Genomic DNA, 18,113 nt, shown 5'->3' with positions numbered 1-18,113 from the left:
AATTCCTGCAGGCGAGGGACTCACTTGTAAGCCAGGGTCGCACTAAAGTGCTGCTGAATGTACGCCTCCAGGACCGTGTTGAAATGCTGGAATTTCCGGTCTGCAATGAGTCCTATTATGTAGATCTGAGGAAAATGCCAAGAATTATTGGGGTGAGGGGGAGCAAACTCAGAGCAGGAAACAGTATTTACCTGGTACAACGTACCCCTTAATCAAAATTTGTTTGCCCAGAATCAATATTTCCTATAATCCCTTAAAAGCCAGAGCTACCACATAAAGACATGCTCACTAATAAACAATTAATCCTTTTTTTTAACCGTTATTCCATTCATTTATTTTTAAGTGGTTCTGTGGATCGAACCCAGTGCCTCACATGGGCTAGGAAAGTGGTCTACCACTGAGCCACAACCCCAGACCCGATTAATACTTTTCACCATAATATTGTCTCTCCAAAAAGTGCTCATAAAATGTGCTTTAAGGTGTTATAAGATAAAAGCTTTCACAGTCAGGTAGGTTAGAGGAACCTCATATTGTCACCCTTAGACGTCGTCTTTATTGCAGGACTTTGCAGAGACCTGATACACTAATGTGCACTGTGACTCTCCAGGAGGGCCACGCAGCACTCAGCACTTCTCTGAGTTATTTAATGGAAGGAGCCCTTAGTTAGGGAGCATCTGTCCTGTAAGGCATATTGTAAGGGAACCTTGTGAAAAGTACCTGATTAAACCACCTTCATCTCCAAGGAGCATCTTTTAAATTACAAATGTCTAAGACACGGGCCAACACAGGGAAACTTTACTGACTGCCCAAACCCTGATGCAATGTTGCTCATGTTTTTTGGACGTGGCACTGAGGAAATGTGGGCCGTGACATGAGAGGGACCATACGGGAAGACAGAGAAAAGATCTGGACAGCGTTACACGGCCAGAGGTTCTGGGTTGGAGGGAGCAGAAGTGATCAGAGGACATGACAGGAGAGTGGAGAAGTGTCAGGTGTTCTATAGCCTGGCCAGGGACCAGCTTCACACTCCTGGGAACGGAGGTGACAATTCCCAGCACCTGGCCTCGTGTGCTCCCCACCAGGATTGGGCTGACATCAACCTGAAAACTCCCCCTGCCCCACTATGCCCTTGGCTTTCAGAACAACCAGAAACCAGTGAAGGGAAGCAACAGCTCACTCAGGGGTCTGGCTGCCAAAGGTCACCGTGGCTCTAAGGAATTCATGGAAATGACCATGGACACCATGGGTTCTCTCTATGTCGGAGTGAGACACATGAAAGCCTGTTCCCATGCTCTTACCAGGGCATCGAAGACGAGGATGTCATACTCATTACTTTGAGAATGCTCCATCATGATGTTGAAGAGGGCGTCAAGAGTGTCTTGGAGAAACTGGACGAAAGAACCAAGGTCACGTTCAGAGGGAGTGCAGATGGCCAGGGACCCCACCCTCACCTGTCTACCCAAGAGAACGAGCGCACAGCACCCAGGCCATGTTTGAGAGGCCCTCAGAAGAGCCAGGACTTGGAGCCACTTGGCTGTCCATGCACAGTAGCAATTTCACACTACAGAACATGACACAGTGCTTCGTCACGCGACAGCGAGGATGTGAGTAAAACAAGTCAGACACAGAAATGAACACTCTCTCACTCCAGCTTCAGAAAATTCAAGAGTAGGAAAAACCCATCTATGACCAGAGCAGCCAGCCTAGCCATTGCCCCTACGCGGGTTCATGACTGCGAAGGGGATGAGAGGGTCCGCAGCAACTCTGCGAGTGTCGTGCATCTCCATCTGGGGGATGGATGCGGTGGGCAGTGAACAAAATCTCCCTGAGCTGTGCTGGTGCCTGCTGCGTTGCAGGGATAGTATACTCCAATAACAAACATTTTTTAAAAAGAAGAATCAAAAGAAAGAATGCAGTGGAACCACACCCCCACCCCCAGATGACTTCTCCAAACTGCCTGGTAGCAACAGCCTTCTCCAGGGAGCGTCTGGGGGCGTGTGATTGTCAGTGCTGAGCTAGGTGGGTGGGTGGGTCAATAGCGTCCATTGAAGCATCGATCTGGAAGTTCTACCACCGTTTCTCCAGGGTTGTGCAATTAAATAAAACTTGATTTCCTTCCCTCCTAAGGGAAGAGTCAATATTTCCTATAATCTCTTAAAAGCCAGAGCTACCACATAAAGACATCTAACTTCAGGGTTTCTAGCCAAACCAAATTCCTGGTGGAAACATGATGACCAGGACCGTGGGAAACACTTGTCCCCACACTTGACCTCTTGATGGGGCTGGAGAGGCAGCCTGCTCTAGCCAGACCTCCACCTTAGACACTGTCTACTCTCTACCACCCTGTAGATCCCAGGCATTTGCATGGTTTTCTGCACACTTTACCTACAGTGCAAGCACTAAAGTCTTTCTCTTTCTCACCTTCAAGGCATAGTGCTCTCTGAGCAGACAAACTACAAATAAACTTTTCATTTCTAACAATGTGCATATGCATATAGTACTGAGAGATCATACTACTAAACATAGCAACATGTACATAACAAAATGATTACTATCATTATTTATTGAACTTTGTAAGTTTCGTGTTCTTTCATTCATTTATTATGTATTAACACGTAAGAGACAGCACTGAGTTATTTTTAAATAACATCACTGAAAGCTCATAACAACCATGGTGTCCATGGTTCTTTCCATGAGTTCCTATGTCATTTCATAGTATTATTGCATAAAGATGGTAAATGGGAGAGCTGGGCTCTACACCCAGGTTAATCTGTCACAGAGACTAAGCACAACCAGAGTTTCCTGATACTTGATATTCAGTGCCATCAAGCCAAGTCTCCCCACTGGATTTCCCAATAAAGATTCACCATGGCGAGGAAAACCCACCCGCCTCCTTCCCTGGAGCTGCCCTTGACTTAAATTTCTGTCACTGGTGGATGAACACAGGAAGTGAAATCCCACTAACCTTCACCACCTCCTCTCCATCCACGATCTTCAACTTTTCTAAATTCTCTTGCAGCAGTTGGGGCCTCATGCGCCACTTCAGCAAACCCAGCAAGCCCACTAAAACACAGTTGGGACAAGAGGATCACTGTTACTGATCAAACCACCAGGCCGCCACGCACCTGGGCTTGTGCATCCATGCACACACATACACACACACACCACAGACAAAACTCCCAGTGGGCTCCATTACCATTCTGGGTGAGCTTTGTGGAGCACACCAGGGTGGAAATGGAGAACACATCTCGAGAGCTGATGGACAGCCCCCCAACACTGCTGGAGCTCCGGCTCAAGGTGGCCCCCTTGTTTTCCGAATAATGTCGATAAGAAGGAAGAGTCAGGTAAGCACTGGCATCCTCCATCTTCTTGCTGTCCCCCTGGAAATGACACTTTGGTTACTGTCCCAAGCCGAGACTACTCATATAATCTACACAGAGCTTGAAGTGGCCAAATGACATGCTGTGGGCTGGGGAGGGTCAGAAGCAACCAGGAAGATCATCAGGAAAGCAGTGAAGACCAGGTGGCGAGGCAGGCCTGTACCGCCACAAATGTGGGAATCTAGTTAGCTGAATGCAGAAGGGGCCTATCAACCAGCTGGAGCCTCTGTGAGCATCTTAAAGCAGAAAAGGGAATTGAAGATTCCCAGATAGCAGTTTTAATCCATCCTAAAATTTTTTGAAATGATTAAAAGAAAAAGATGCTCCAGGACACTAGGGAATCCAGCTTAACCTGGGAGTGAATGGCAAAGGCACTAGGCCAGGAAGCCCTGGACCCGAAGCTTGTTCTGTTTATCCTGGATTCATTCTCTGGCTTCTCCGTGTCCATTTTTCTCACAGATAAACTGAGAAAAATCATACTCCCAAACTAAATGGGATAATGCAGAGAACATAGCAGATTAAAAGAAATGCACGTGCCTCGCCAGGCAATATGAATGACCAGAGACAGTGCTCAGGAGACCCTCCTGATCAGACCCTTCCTCTGCCCTGAGCTATTCCAAATCCTTTGTGTGCCTTAGTTCACTTCATTCAAGTGGATTAAGCAGATTTTGTTATCATTCTCAGTTTACAGTTGAGGAAACTAAGGTTTAATGAAGTCAAGTAGAAGGAAAACTGGCTACGACTGGTCCTCTGCCCCAAGGAGTTCCCAGCAGGTTGGGGAAGAATGGTTTTCATTCCAAGGCACAATGAATGAGAGAACACAGGCTACACAGAAGAAAGGGGGCTTCTGGAAAAGTCAGAGACTCAGAGAAGAGCGCCATGTGATGAGCAGTGAAGGTCATGTTGGCCACAGGCGATGGGCGGTTGCAGCCCCCAGGTAGAGAGCCCAGGCAAAGGTCCACCTGTGATTCAGCCATGCTGTATGTAGGTCACAACCACAAGCTCTGCATCCAGCAAGCAACTTCCCCATGCATCCTGCTGTCCCAAGAGGGGAAGCACACAGGCCAGGTCAAGGCAAATACCTTCCCACCTCCTGCAAACAGTTCAGGTCTCGTGCTGTGAAAACCTAACAGTGGACATGGGTACGCCCTTCATGTTTACACGGCCCTGTTGTGTCTGAGATCTGACTGAGTTGTCATCATTACTGCTGTCACTATTTCAATGGTTTGGTGTGGTTAATCCCCAAGATTCATATGTTGGAGGCCTGCTTCTCAGGGTGGCAATGTTGAGGTGACGGAAGCTTTCAGAGGTGGAGCCTGCATGAATACCCAGGGCAGAGGTCACCGGGAACCCTCTTAGAGGCTGTCTATCCCAGAAATAATATGATCTATTTCTAGACACTGCTTTTGATCACATCTATGAATTAAAAGTGAAGATTTGTAGACATGCTGGGGAAGGAGGAGGCCAAAATGAATTTTTTAAATTAGCTGCCTAAATTGATCAAGTCCTGAAACTCGTATTTATGTGATTTTTCTTTTCTTTTGTTTAGCTCAAAAGTATATAAGTATATTTTTATAAGTAGAAAAATAAGAGATGGTTATTTTCATTTTGTGTTGTGCTATTCAATTCTAAAAAAAGAAATAAACATTAAAATAATCATAACTTTAAAAAAAGAGGTGGAGCCTACATAAGGTTTTTGGGTCACGGAGCGCTGTCTTCAGAAGGGATGAAGGTAGTTCTCATGGGATGCTGCTTAGTTTTAGAGACAGGGTGGTTATAAAAGCCTGATTCTAGCCATGCCTGGCCTCTCTGGTGCCCAATTTGGTGCGTGATCTCTTCCTCACACACATTCTGCCATGATGTAACACAGCCAGAAGGGCCTCACCAGAGCAGAGCACTATGTTCTTGAACTTCTGAAACTGTGAGCTAAATAAACCTCTTTTCCTTATAAAGTAGCCTTCTTCAGTTATTTTGTTAATAGTTTTCACAGTGCAGATCTCATGCTGTGAAAACCTAACAGTGGACATCGGTATGCCCAAACAGACTGACAATCTGCCTAAACAAAGAAAACTGAGACTCAGGAAGACATGTGAGATAATTCCAGATTTACATAGCAGCATGATCGGGACCCAGATTCTAATATTTCTTCATTAGCTACAGTGTAGCCTCTCTCAAATGTTCCCTGTAGGTCTTCTGCATGTCCCACAGAGGACCTCAAGGAGTCAAGAGCCCATTTCCATATGTACCATGACTTCTCCATTTGGTGCTCTCTTTTGCACCCAGATTGCAAGCACCATCTCACATAATCCTCACAATGAGTCACAGGTGGCTCACAGGTGAGGAAACGGGGCCCAGAGGAGTTGTGTTTGCACTGGGCCACTCAGCTGGTAGGCCTGTGGTCCTGGGGTTCCTGCTGTTAACCACTAGGCCATCCTGCCATCACCCATTGGTTCCTGTACCCCCTTCACTGCCATTGGCTCTGACTCACGGTACCTTGAGGACAACCAAGTCATGGCAGCCGTCGTGCAGAGTGGTCCCGTCGTCTTTCATCAGCTTCACGTAGGACATGGCAAAGTTCTTTTCCCCTTTATCCTTAGCTAGAAACGGCATAGTCAGGTTAGGAAAGAAAACCACACGTGGGCCACCCCGCTATCCCGCCCATGTCTCAGGAGAGCCGCAGGGACGCCATTTGTTTGGGTACTCACATTCCAGGGATGACCGGTGTCGAAACATGAATCGCAGATGGATCCTCTGCATGTCCTCGATTGGGACGGCCACCTCAGCAGGCAGAAACCAGAGCTCAGGAGACCACGAGTTAAACACAATCCCCCCGTCCCACCCCACAGGCAGCCTGACCATTTAGCTTGAGGCTCAGTGGGCTGCTTTGCCACCCATCCATCAAGCCTGATGAACTGTAAATAAATTACATAAGAACTAGCTATGAAGAGAAAATAAAGTACCAAATGTAATCCATTTGGCAAATTGCATTCCCAGCCAATGAAAAGAGGTCCGTAAATTATAGTGAGGAAAAATGAATCTCCCCAAATTGATATAAAAGTCACATAACTTTAGCACAGGATTTGATGCACTGCAGAGTGCACAGTGCACATTTCCTTACACACTCCAGGAGCTCTGGCAATTGCAGCAGGGCTTAGCAAATTAACAGTGGCCATTAAGGGGTTGCTGGAGGACTCTCATTTAGGCCAATTAATAAAAGTGTTTTAACTCAATAATATTTGGAAAAATCCTAGGGCTCATCCCCTCTTTGGTGGGACACATGTCTGATACTTCTGCTTCCACGGATACAGATATAAAGGTAGGACAATCATCCGCATCTCCCAGCACCACTGTAGGGTGAGGGTCTGCTGGCACCGCTCACTGAGGTGCTTTGGCTGGCTCTGCACTCCCCACCTCCCAGAGCCCCACAGCTTCCTGTAGTGCGCAATTCAGGCCAATGCAGAGGAGCTTAGCTACCTGCAAGAACAACACTGATTTTTTAAAGGTCTGCACAGTACAGATGACTATCAAAAGCCAAAACAAAACAAAACAAAAAAACTGAAAGTATACATTGCAGGAATTTCTCTTCCAGAAAAGAAAATCTGAGCCAGAGGAGGTCTTGTTCTATGTTTCATACCCAGCAAAAGAACTGAGAGTCTCCTGGGTCTCACTCATCCTCTCACTGAAATGTGGAATGGTTCCTGGAAGCTACAAGATGTGAGGCATTGGCCACACTGATGAAGATAGCATCTCTGAACCCAGAGAACTCACAGTCCATGTGGAGTGACATATAAAATATTGCATGGCAAGAACCAGCAAAGAGGTATAACTAGGGTGCAGGAGAGCACACAGAACAGAGGACCTACCCGGTCCAATAACTTTCTGACCCCAAAGTTGGGCAGGTCATCATCTTGACAAGAACAAATATAAGTAGACCCACAGGAAACTAGGAATAGATGCGACAAGGCCAGACCATTGGGGTTTGAATAGCTATCAGCAAAAAGGAAGCTGTGTGTCTCTCCTGAGTCAGCACAGGTGAGTAAGGGCTGCTGCTGATTATGAGGCAGAGGTATTCAAAGCTAGAATCAAGTTTCACTGTTCAATGAATTAATTCCTAATTCATATTCCAATGGAGAATATTCTTTCCTGTGTAGCATGATGATGTGGTGATTTGTGTCTACAGCCACTTCTACTAAAGGGGCATTTTTTCAGGTATCCCACGGCCCGTTTTAAGCTCACATCTTGAAAACTCTGGTATTTCTCCCTGCTGGGTAGAACAGGACAGTTTGATGGGCTGGGCTCCATCCAAGAGAAGACTAGTGGACAAGTCCACAACGATTAGCTACTGGACCAATAAAAGACTATCAGAGAACCACAGAACTTGTCCATGGGGACATGTCTACTGCCTGACTTGCCACCAGACACCTGCCAGGTGCTGTTCAGATCCTCTGAAGGTGCCTCAGAGGACCCCATGCCCCCATGAGTGGTGATTTCTACTGTGCCCCAGGGCTGAAGACAGCTCTGTCACTTTGTGTCCTTCCAAGTAAGTGGACTCAAAATTGGCCCCAGAATTGAGCTGGGTGTTCCATGAAGAAAATGACAATATATTCCTGTGTGTTCTTTACCATCACTTGGGTCTATCAAGCCTCCCATATGCTTAGAGCAGAACAAGGGACCTTTGAAGTGTGATCAACAGTGCGCTAGTCCAGGGTTGGGCCGCTGGGGAAAGGAAAAGCTCCACGGTGGAGCAGGTCTGGGAAATGCACACTCTCCTCCTGCAGCTCTGCAGAGACGCTTCCATCAGAAGGGTTCTGAGAACCTGAGACGAGGAAGCCTTTGACATCTATACTTTCGGTCACTTCTCAGTATTTCTCACATTTACTTTATCCAGGAGCTTTATTTTAATGAAACACCACAGAGTACTGGGGGTGGGGGCACCATCTGCGAAGGACCTAGAGGATCACAGCAGGCACTTGGAATCTCTGTATCCTTGCCTCCTCCACTCTCTACCTCACAGCGCAGGCGCAAAGCTGCAGAGGGGAGAGTAAAAAATGGGCAAGGGGCCAGGGCTGGAAGAGCAGCTCAAAGGAGCTGCAGATCTGGTTTGTAGTTTACTACACCAAGAAAACTAGCAGGTACACTGCAGGACAGCCGAGAACGTGTCGCATTTGTAGCATTTATCAAACGCACACTCCTCCAAGACTCTCTGACAGCGTTGGGTGGTTAAATCATTTCATCCTCACAGTCATCCTGTGGCTCCCATTGTACAGATGAGGAAATCACAACACGACAGATCCAATGACTTGCTCAAGGTCAAACAGCTGGGGAATTAATGGTAGAGCAGGAACATGAATCCTGAACTCTCTGGGAGTCTTAATCAACTTGTTGGCACATTCTCATGAGAAGGAGCAGGAATGATAAGGGCTCCAGTCCACTTCCTGTCCCCTCAAGGAGCACTGGAGAGCTCAGATCAGAGCCAGGCTGCCTGGGTTCCAGTCCTGACGTGACCAGCAGTGACACTGGACAATCCACTCACTAGTTCTGGGCCACAATTTTCTCACCAGTAGAATGAGGGAAATACAATGCAGACCTCACAAGACTATGGCAGGAAATAAACTTTTAAACTAAAATACTTAAAACAGTGCCTGGTTCACGGTAACAGCTACATACACATTCACTGCTCTTATCATTATTATTATTACCTTGACTGTTTCCATCCAGCGTGGCTGCTTGACTTGGTAGTACACAACGGAGCGATACTCGTTCATGGGCTTGTCCCCAGCTCCCACACAAATTGCATTCTGACCAAGAAAAATAGAGAGAGAGAGAGAGAGAGAGAGAGAGAAAACACTATAGAATTGCTATTTCCTGTGTTTGGGCAACATTGGTTCCAAGGCCAAAGCCAATCTTAGAGTCTGGGGTAACCCTGCCTTCCCTGACCCTTCTCCAGGCCCCTATCATGACCCTTCTACATTACGGATTTATACATGAGCATCCCTGGCCCAGGAGTGGCAGCTGCTTAACCACAGAAATTCTATTACTTTCATTCTGGAAACCACTGGAGCGTGCCGGTCGCTGACGTGGCGCCTCATTGTAAATGGTAACCAGCCTCCGAGTCACTGCATGCTGCTAGTCTTATTAATCCTATTTGTTTCCTAAATGTGGATGTGCACAAGGTTTACAAACAGGCTCAGGTCGGCCAAGCAGAAACCCATTCTGATGGATTTTGGTTGCTGACGCACCAAAGTGGGAGGGCACTCGCTGGGCAGTGGCAGACAGCATGAGCTTCAGAAAGACAACGGGGTGCCCACCATGAAGAATGAGTCTGGGGAGGGTGATTCCATTCAGCCTGCAGTGGTGATCATCTTCTGCACGTTTTGGGCCCACACTAAGCTCTGGAGGAACCAGGGTGAGCTAGGAACTGAACCAGATAGGAGCTCAGAGTTTGGTGGAGAGGGTCAGACACATGAGCTCCCTGGTCCTGACTAGTGCCTTGTGATGACAGGCACACATAGACTGAACTCAGGGAAGACCCCTTAGCAACTTTTTTTTTTTTTTGGTAGCAGGGATTGAACCCAGGGGCACTTGACCACTGAGCCACATCCCCAGCCCTTTTTTATTTTTTATTTTGAGACAGGGTTTCACTGAGTTGCTTAGGGTTGAGGTTGGCTTTAAACTTACAATCCTCCTGCCTCAGCCTCCTGAGCTACTGGAATTACAGGCATGCACCTCCATGCCTGGTGATAGTTAAGCATCTTTAAGAAAGAGTCTGAGTTGGCTTTGAGCAGAAACATGGGAAAGGCATTCTGAGCAGAGAGCAAGCAGAGCACTCTGACCTATGTAGGATATTTATTCTTTGCCATAGAAATCACCCTCAGAGAGCTGGGGTCATGGCTCAGTGGCAGAGTGCTTGCCTGGCATGTGTGAGGCAATGGGTTTGATCCTCAGCACCACATATCAATCAATAAATAAAATTTTTTAAAAAAGAAATCACCCTCAGAGTCCCAGAGAGTAACAAGGAATTATTTTCAGATAGTATAAGCAAATCCCTAATTCTCTCTCTCTCTCTCTCTCTCTCTCTCTCTCTCTCTCTCTCTCTCTCTCTCTCTTTATTCCATCAGTTTGGGTTCCAACACAAGATCAAGCTAGTGTGACCCAGAAGGGGCCTAGGGTGGTTTTCATACTAGCTGATCTATTTTTAACTTCAAATCCCCAGACTTTTAGGAGCCTAAGGACTAGTTTTGAAGCAATAGCCCCTATAATTGCAAGGCAGGTGCTCCTGGGAGAGTCTACACCTTTCATCAGATTCCTTCAGTTTCTGCAATAAATCCTTGACCCCTCAGTATGTTGAGCCATCAGAGTTGGCCACAGGAAGGCCCTCTGTGGCCCCTGGAAACCAGCTACATTGGGAAGGAAAATCTGTCCACTCACTGAAAAGTTCTCGGTGTCCAATGGATAGGAAAAGGGTGAGCTGAGTTCCAGAACTATTTGAGGCCATGAGGTGAAACATGCTTCCAAAGGTTTGCTGGCCACTTGGCATCCAGCGTCATGCTAAGTCCTTAATGCGAACCCATGGCCTAGGTGGGTAAACTGAAGCCCTGAGAGGCTAATTCACTTGACCAAAAAAGTGGCAGGTCCTCTAGATCCTTGTCCAGTGTTCCTTCTATAACAACCTACACCCTTTCTACCTGCAAATATTCATATCTGGTGACATTTATGGGCTTATCGTCTCTGTTGCTTCCGTGAATCCCACATAGCTTATAAAGTCTGAAAACACACATATATCTCAAGTGAAAATAAAACTGCACTATGGCAGGCAACTGAATGTCACAAAACTATCCTGATGATAAAAAAATTTTATTTCCTACAGCTAAAAAAAAAAAAAAATTCTCAGCTTTATACAGAGAAAAGCCAAAGACATTGGCCTCTACCTCAGCACTCCAAAGCTCAAATTGGAGGCTGGTGGAGAGGGGGGGGGGCAGCCAGCCAGTACACAGCCTAGCTCTAGGGAGGATGTAGATTCATATAAATCTCAAGTGAGACTTTGGCCACAGTCCACACTGCCCACCCTCCGAGAGCCCCTAGCTGGTGAGGGAACTCCAGGTCAGTGGAAAACCTGAGGGAGAATCCTGAAGTTGGGGGGCTGTGATGCTGATGTGGCCTTGGCAGAGACACCACAGAGGAGGGTCACCAGGCTCCTGTCACTCCACAGGCATCACCCGAGGAGGCGGATGCACCACAGCTGCGAATGCACTTGACTGAGGATGTGCCACGTCATGGGAGATGTCAACCAGCGTTTGCAGGTGGAAATCGGGTCTGAAGCATATGACACTTTTCTAATAACAATGAGTGGATTCAGCAAACACCCACGATGTGGTCAACTCATCTGATATTCACAAGGGTGAGGTATCTTTGCTCATCCCAGTTTGGGGTAGACTCTCAGACTTGGAGAGGTCATGGAACTAGTTCAGAGTTGTTTTACTGATCCAGGCTGTACTAGGCTTTGCACCTGGTGGTCTGGCCCCAGAGGTCATGATCTTGAGCACCATGTCACACTGTTTCTAGTCCCTACCTCCAATACCTTAAGCTGGATGGCCTCATAAAAACAGAGGTTTCTGGGCTGGGCAGCATCTGGGCTTCTGGACTCCTCTAGAAACCTGCTTCAGGCTGGTTCGTCTTTCTGAGTTCCCTCCCAGGGCTGCCTGGCTTGGCCTGCCTTCTCTCAAGGTTACCCTCCCTTCCTGTTATCCATATTTACTATATAGCTCATGAGCTTCTCTGCTACAGCCCCACCTGAGCAAGGACCTGAGGACCCAAAGTGAGCCAAGGGGCAGCCTAACCCTTTCCGCTGGCTGGCCCTAATCTGCCAAAGACAACACCTGGAACAAGAGAGGAAATCGATCCTTCCCTTCAGGGACTGTTCCCACAGGAACCCACCAAATAAAGCAGGAGCTTTTGAGTGTGCTGTGTGACACTTAATTAGACAGTAATATTTATTTCTGCAAATAGGGAAAGAAAAGCCTCCCACGGGCTTCCTTAGCCATTTTTAATAGCTGGTCAACTGCACTTCCCCATAACTTCCCCAACAGGTGAAAATGCAAATTATCTCCGTGGCCCGCAGTTACCTATGCATTTCAGCCCCTGAAGTCCTGTTTCTGGATTCGTCTTTGATAACTGCATCTAAGTGGCCAGGGTGTGACTTGAAAGACGCAAAGGTGGAGGTAAAAATGGTTTCGTTTCGACATGAGATAAGAAGTCCGCCTGCCTGTTACCTGTTCCCTCTAATTTGTCCTTCGGCAACATGCAAAGCCGGCATATCCATGTTTTAAAAATGAGGCTGAGGTTAAAAAGTTCTCCAGATAGCTGGATAAAAATAACTTCAAAGCAACTGTCTATACATTCCTGAAATGCAATTTCTCCTTTCAGATAAAACCCCTCTGCTCTTCCTTTGTGTTCCTCTCAGCCAAGTGTTTCTCACTTATTCTGTTTTTCAGAAAAGTCTCACCGTCCGACAATAAGAGGATGAGGTAAACGCGGGGATTTTGCTCAAGAAGATATTAATTAATGAGGGTGGTTTTGTGAACGAAAAGGCACCAGCAGGGATTTCTTCATGATTATAAAACAAGTCTGAATCATCCCAGAATTGGCAGAAGAGTTATCAGCCTCACTTTTCAAATGAGAAGTAACTGGGAGCATTTTAAAAACATGTGTAGGCCCTCTAGTGACGGGATGAGGAGACCTGGAACCTGGAATCAAACCCCATCTCTGCCACCTGCTAACTTGATGACCTTGGAGGAGGAGTTGTACTCAGGAAGGTTTCAGTCCCATCTCTCAAAGGCAGGGTAATAGGGTGGAAAGGCATCTCAGTATGGCAGAGCCTGGCAGAGGGGAGTTCTCCTGGGGACACCAGATATTCTGAGGGAGAGGGTGATAATACCAGGCCTGAGCTGAGGCCCCAAGGCTAGAGCCGATGGCTATTAGCCCTTGTGCCCCTCTCTGATCAGTGCCCTGCTTGCCTGGGCTGTGGGATCCCCTACAGTGGCTCTGGGGGAAGCTTTTCCTGCACTGAAACTTCTGCTGAGAATTGATCTTATTTTCGGCTAAGTATTCCAAGAGGAGGAATTGAGAAGCAAAAACCCTCCTACACACTGGACACAACTGCTGACAACCTTACAGGAAATATAAGTAAATAAATGTAAACACACACGACAAATATTGTCCGGGACATATGCTGGATAAATATAGCCATGTGCTTTGCATCCTTGAGTAGGCTCTGCGGAGCTCTCTGGAGACCAATTTGTGAATAAGGCTTTCCACCCGGATTCCTGGCTGAGTGCTGGGGAGCTGGATTAAGTGTCAGGAATGTCTGCTTTGAGGACATCTGAGCCTCACACCAGCCCAAGGCTCTGTATTGATCCTCTTTCTTACTATGGATTTTGCCTGAATAAACCAGCTTGGGTTTCAACAAGAACAACATTTTAGCTGCAAGAGGCTAACCTATAAGCACAGGCCAAGCAAAATAAAAAGAAGAAGAAGAAGGGGTCATAAAGGATAAGAAACAGGCATTGAAAAACTGCCTAGGCACCAAGAAGTGACAACATGAGGTCTCACTGTGGGACACCACGTTAACCAGGCTCTGAAGGTGTAGCCCACGTCACTCAGAGCCATCCCAAAGGCACCTGGCATTGAGGGAGCCAAATCTGGGAGAGGAAAAGTCAATCTTTATGACCAGACCCGCTCCCCAACCCCATCCCCACTCCCCAACCCCATCCCCACTCCCCTCGCCCCCGGCCCCGGCCCCCAGAGCCAGCGTGGCTGAGCCCTTACAGGTAGCGTTTTGCCGTCCTCGGCACACACACACATGATCACTTCCACATTCCTCTGCGTGGTCTTGTTGTACTTGTCAAAGTCACCTTGTAAGAGAGTAATGTAGATGTCGTTCCTGACATCCCCTGAGGCGGAGGGAGAGAGGAGAAAGAGTTAGACAGGCTTCTGAGGAGAGCTGGAGGGGAAGCAGCGCTATTTAGGATGTTAAATCAGAACTGCTGGGGAAAGGCATTTTTTACCTGCCGGGAGAATGCAGAAGTGGGGAGCGCAAGGATGGAGGGACGCTAGGACGTCCATCCCAAAAAAGGGATCGCATGGTCAAAAAGTGGCCATGTTTTTCTCCACCTGAAGATCCCTTGCTTTCCATCCTCTAGTGACACCTTCTGGGAAGGCCAAGTAAAGCTTCAACTGAACTGATCAGGGCCCAGGAAAAACCAAGGAATAGACCCATCCAGAAGAGAGTGGCTTTCCTGTACCCCAGGACCACGGACACAGGATTTCCAGGAAGGAGGGGCAATCAGAATAAAACATTCTGCAAGGGAACCCACAAGGAGCTGAGATCTCAGTATAGAGATCAAATAAATCCCATCCAGACCCCATGAACCAGCACTCAACTGGGGAAGAGGGATGGCGGGTGGAAGACCAAGCCTCGTGCTCAAGACCAAAAGGGACGTTTGAAAAGAGTGTTATTACACGATCTCGCCTTTTGAAATGACAGGCACATTTGGAAAAAAAATTAATAGCCGTGGTTACGTCTAAAGACAAAGACGTGGGGGAGCTCATAACATTTCACTCTAGACCTTTACGGGGGCCACTTGAATATTTTATGGTGAGCATGGATTCCTTTGGCAATAAAAGGTTTAAAGATTTAAGAGAATGACAATATTCCCCCCAGAAAGAGTGTTCTACATGTAGTAAAATAGAAGTGATGCCCGTGATAAATTATTGAGTGATAAAGCAAGTTGCAGAACACTATAAAAAGCGTATTAAGTAAGGGTACATCGTATATATGAAGTGAGAGCCCACTTGCGGGAGAAAAAAAGCGCATGTGTGTGTACTTAGGTGTTTGTGTTCATTTCGTGGATGCATAGAGGTTTCTAGATATACAGAAGTTGTTTTCAGTGGTTTACTTTCAGGGAGAGAAAAAGGAAGACCGTAAAAAAAAAAAAAAGAAAAGAAAAAAGGAAAGAGTAGACTCTTTAAAAATAAAATGGACCCCAGAGCTTGTCCTAGGGGAAGGTCCCACCTGGCATGATGATCTCTGGGAAGCCCAGCTTCCTGGCCACCACAGTGGTCCTGTCCACCAGGTGTGGGTAGTCCTTGCGGATTTGGATGATGTCACCCACCAGCATCTTCATGGTTACCCAGAGGCCTAGAAGGGAGGGTGAGCTTCTGCAAGGTATTCTCTCAGTCGGCCCCCCACCCCACTCCCCCATCAGTCCTTTCTGGAGACCACTGGAAGCAGACATAGAACCCCAAATGCAGTGACCCAACCCTGGACTCTGGGCCCACCTCACGGGACTTGAGTAAAGTGAGATGAAACAAGGTTACCACAAAAGTGCCTGACTCACTGGAGAGAATGGACAGACCAATTCCTCTCCTTGTCTGGGCACTAGGACATGCCTCTCGTTTGCTTCAGGAGATGCTCCCTTCCCTACAGACCTGGTGTTCCCCTCCCTACAGACCTGGTGCTCCCCTCCCTACAGACCTGGTGCTCCCAGTGGCCCATCTGGAAGGACCGCTGAGCTCCCCAGGGTCTGGGTTTTGCTCTGTCTCCTTGGGAATTAGGCTTCTGGGTGGTGTGGGGCGGGCTCCGCTGCTCAGGATCTTGGCGCCTTACCTTGTCCTCCGCTGTCTCCTTTGGAGGCTGTGACCTTGCCCAGGAGGCTGTGAAGGAAGTCGTTCTCAGCCGTGACCCTGGGGAGGAAGGGAGCACGGTGAGCACATGGAGCCCTCAGGGCACATCCAACCTCTGTCCAAGGTACCCCAGGGAGTTGCCCAGCCTTCCCTGTGTCATGGCTGGAAAGCCAGCCTAGAGGTTCACCCAGGGTGCACATGGGCCATCGGGAAGCACAGGGCTCCTTTCTCACACTCACAAAACGCTCTGAAGTTGGGGAATTTCAATGTTCTAAGTAGAGGTCATTTTTATCCCTAGGAAGACTCATAATAAGAAAGGATCCCCAAGCCCTCAACCCAAACATTGCTCCATGGGTGGCTAAGGCTTCCATCGCTCCCACGAGGTCCCAGTCACACTCCTTCCCCAGAGCCACTGGCCTAGGTACGCGGACAGTCTTGGGGGTGACTGAGTACTGACAACACTATCCTGCTTTCTCCAAGAGCTTTTAGAGCACAGAAGGACATTTACCTTAATCACTGTCCTCCCTCAAGTCATGGATGTATCACCCATGAGAACCAGGACGGGACTCCTCAATACAAGTTGCCAGAATGCAGATGCATCTCAGCTCTGAGGTCCCTGTTACGCTTGTAATGAATGCACGAATCTGTTTCTGATTATCTATTTAATTGCCATCTAAGGGACAAGCTCCACAAAGACAAGGCTGTGTTGCTCTTGCCCATCACTCCATCCCCCTTGCCTGGCACAGGGCTGTGCCAGGCTTCAGGAAGAGTCTGTTGAGTAACAGCTGGTGGGTTTTGAGGAGCTTGGCATGGATCACCCTGCCCTCCTCTGGGGAGGCCCAGCCTGACTGCCCTATTGCTAGCCAGGGGTCCCCCCTGCACTGGAGTGGCCCTCCAGGAGGAAGGGTATGGTGGAAGGATCTAGGAAGGCATGGGCCATTGCTTACGGGTGAAATGGGATGAAGTGCTGCTTTTCTTCATCACTCTCTGATTTCCCTTTGATGATGTCCGTTATGTCCATAACTAGAAAGAGAAGAGAGATGAGCTGATGGTTCAACTCCCTCCTTGATCTGAGGAAGGGACAGCAGTGGGATCAAATTGTCTGTTAGGAGGTAGGAGGGAGCCTGGGATTGGGAAAGCCTAAAGGGGCAAGCAGCCCAGCAAGGCACAGCCCGTGGACAGCCAACTCTGAGCACACAGCACCCGTGTAGACGCCTCTGGGCAAAGCAGTTTAGCAGAGGCCACAGGAAGCAGTCAGAGACACGGCTATGGGGTTGAACAATTAGCTTGGCATTTGACACATACATTTAATAGCTACTATGCCTACCAAACCCAAGTACAGAGACTTCCTGCAGAATTTGATAATCCAGTGAAATATGCACCTGCTTCCTAAACATTTTTCATATGCACAGAAACCTGACTGTAGAATCCTTGAACCCTGCAATTCCAGAGGCATCCTGGGCCTCTGAAGCTTCTTACGCCACACACGAAGGGGACCCTCCTTGCCTTTGCAGGACCATTGTGCTGGGAGGAGCGTCTGCATACAGCACCAGGGCATTGAAGAGCAGGAGGGGCTTCCATGGAACCTCCAGGTACAAGACCCTCATTTTTACACACAGGGAAACTAAGGCCCTGGGGAAAACCAAGGCCCCAGGTCACTTGACGGGCCAGCGAGTGTCAACGCAGGCTAAAAATCCAGTTAGCTCAATACACTATTCTACTCCACCACTACACAAGGAGCACCAGGGGACGAGCTGGAAAGCCGGTAGATTTGTGATTGCAGAAGATGGGGCCTCCCGAAGTGAGTTCAGATAGGGTACACAGGGATTATTAATGGTACACGATTAAAAATTTATATTTCAATAAAAAGAATAAAAGTGGCATATCAAATTGCCATGTCCCAGGTATTTAAACTATCTTTTAAGACAAATGTATTTTAGTTTCAATAAAGTGGGTTAATTAAAAGGAAATATATTAGGTAAATAATAGTGCAAGTAATAGCCAAATAGTGGGACAAGAACGAACGTTGGTGCCCTGAAACCCGGGACAGCG

General features: G+C 47.7%; 1 protein-coding gene across 1 annotated transcript in view; it reads right to left on the bottom strand.

Moving 5' to 3' along the window:
- Dock2 (dedicator of cytokinesis 2) overlaps positions 1-18,113 on the bottom strand; it is a 402,443-nt gene that overhangs the window by 337,703 nt on the left and 46,627 nt on the right. The window contains exons 11-21 of the mRNA XM_077797775.1: positions 17,009-17,084; positions 16,045-16,121; positions 15,451-15,576; positions 14,205-14,329; positions 9,080-9,178; positions 6,086-6,158; positions 5,874-5,977; positions 3,197-3,380; positions 2,966-3,063; positions 1,299-1,388; positions 25-125 (exon numbers count right to left, since the gene is read on the bottom strand). Of these exons, the coding sequence (XP_077653901.1) occupies positions 25-125; positions 1,299-1,388; positions 2,966-3,063; positions 3,197-3,380; positions 5,874-5,977; positions 6,086-6,158; positions 9,080-9,178; positions 14,205-14,329; positions 15,451-15,576; positions 16,045-16,121; positions 17,009-17,084 (1,153 nt within the window). The remainder of the gene's footprint in view (positions 1-24; positions 126-1,298; positions 1,389-2,965; positions 3,064-3,196; positions 3,381-5,873; positions 5,978-6,085; positions 6,159-9,079; positions 9,179-14,204; positions 14,330-15,450; positions 15,577-16,044; positions 16,122-17,008; positions 17,085-18,113) is intronic.

Source organism: Urocitellus parryii, chromosome 1 (assembly GCF_045843805.1).
Source record: "Urocitellus parryii isolate mUroPar1 chromosome 1, mUroPar1.hap1, whole genome shotgun sequence".
In the NCBI taxonomy this organism is placed as follows: domain Eukaryota; kingdom Metazoa; phylum Chordata; class Mammalia; order Rodentia; family Sciuridae; genus Urocitellus; species Urocitellus parryii.
Note: the sequence above shows the minus strand (reverse complement) of the source record. Positions and strands in the feature narration are given on the sequence as shown.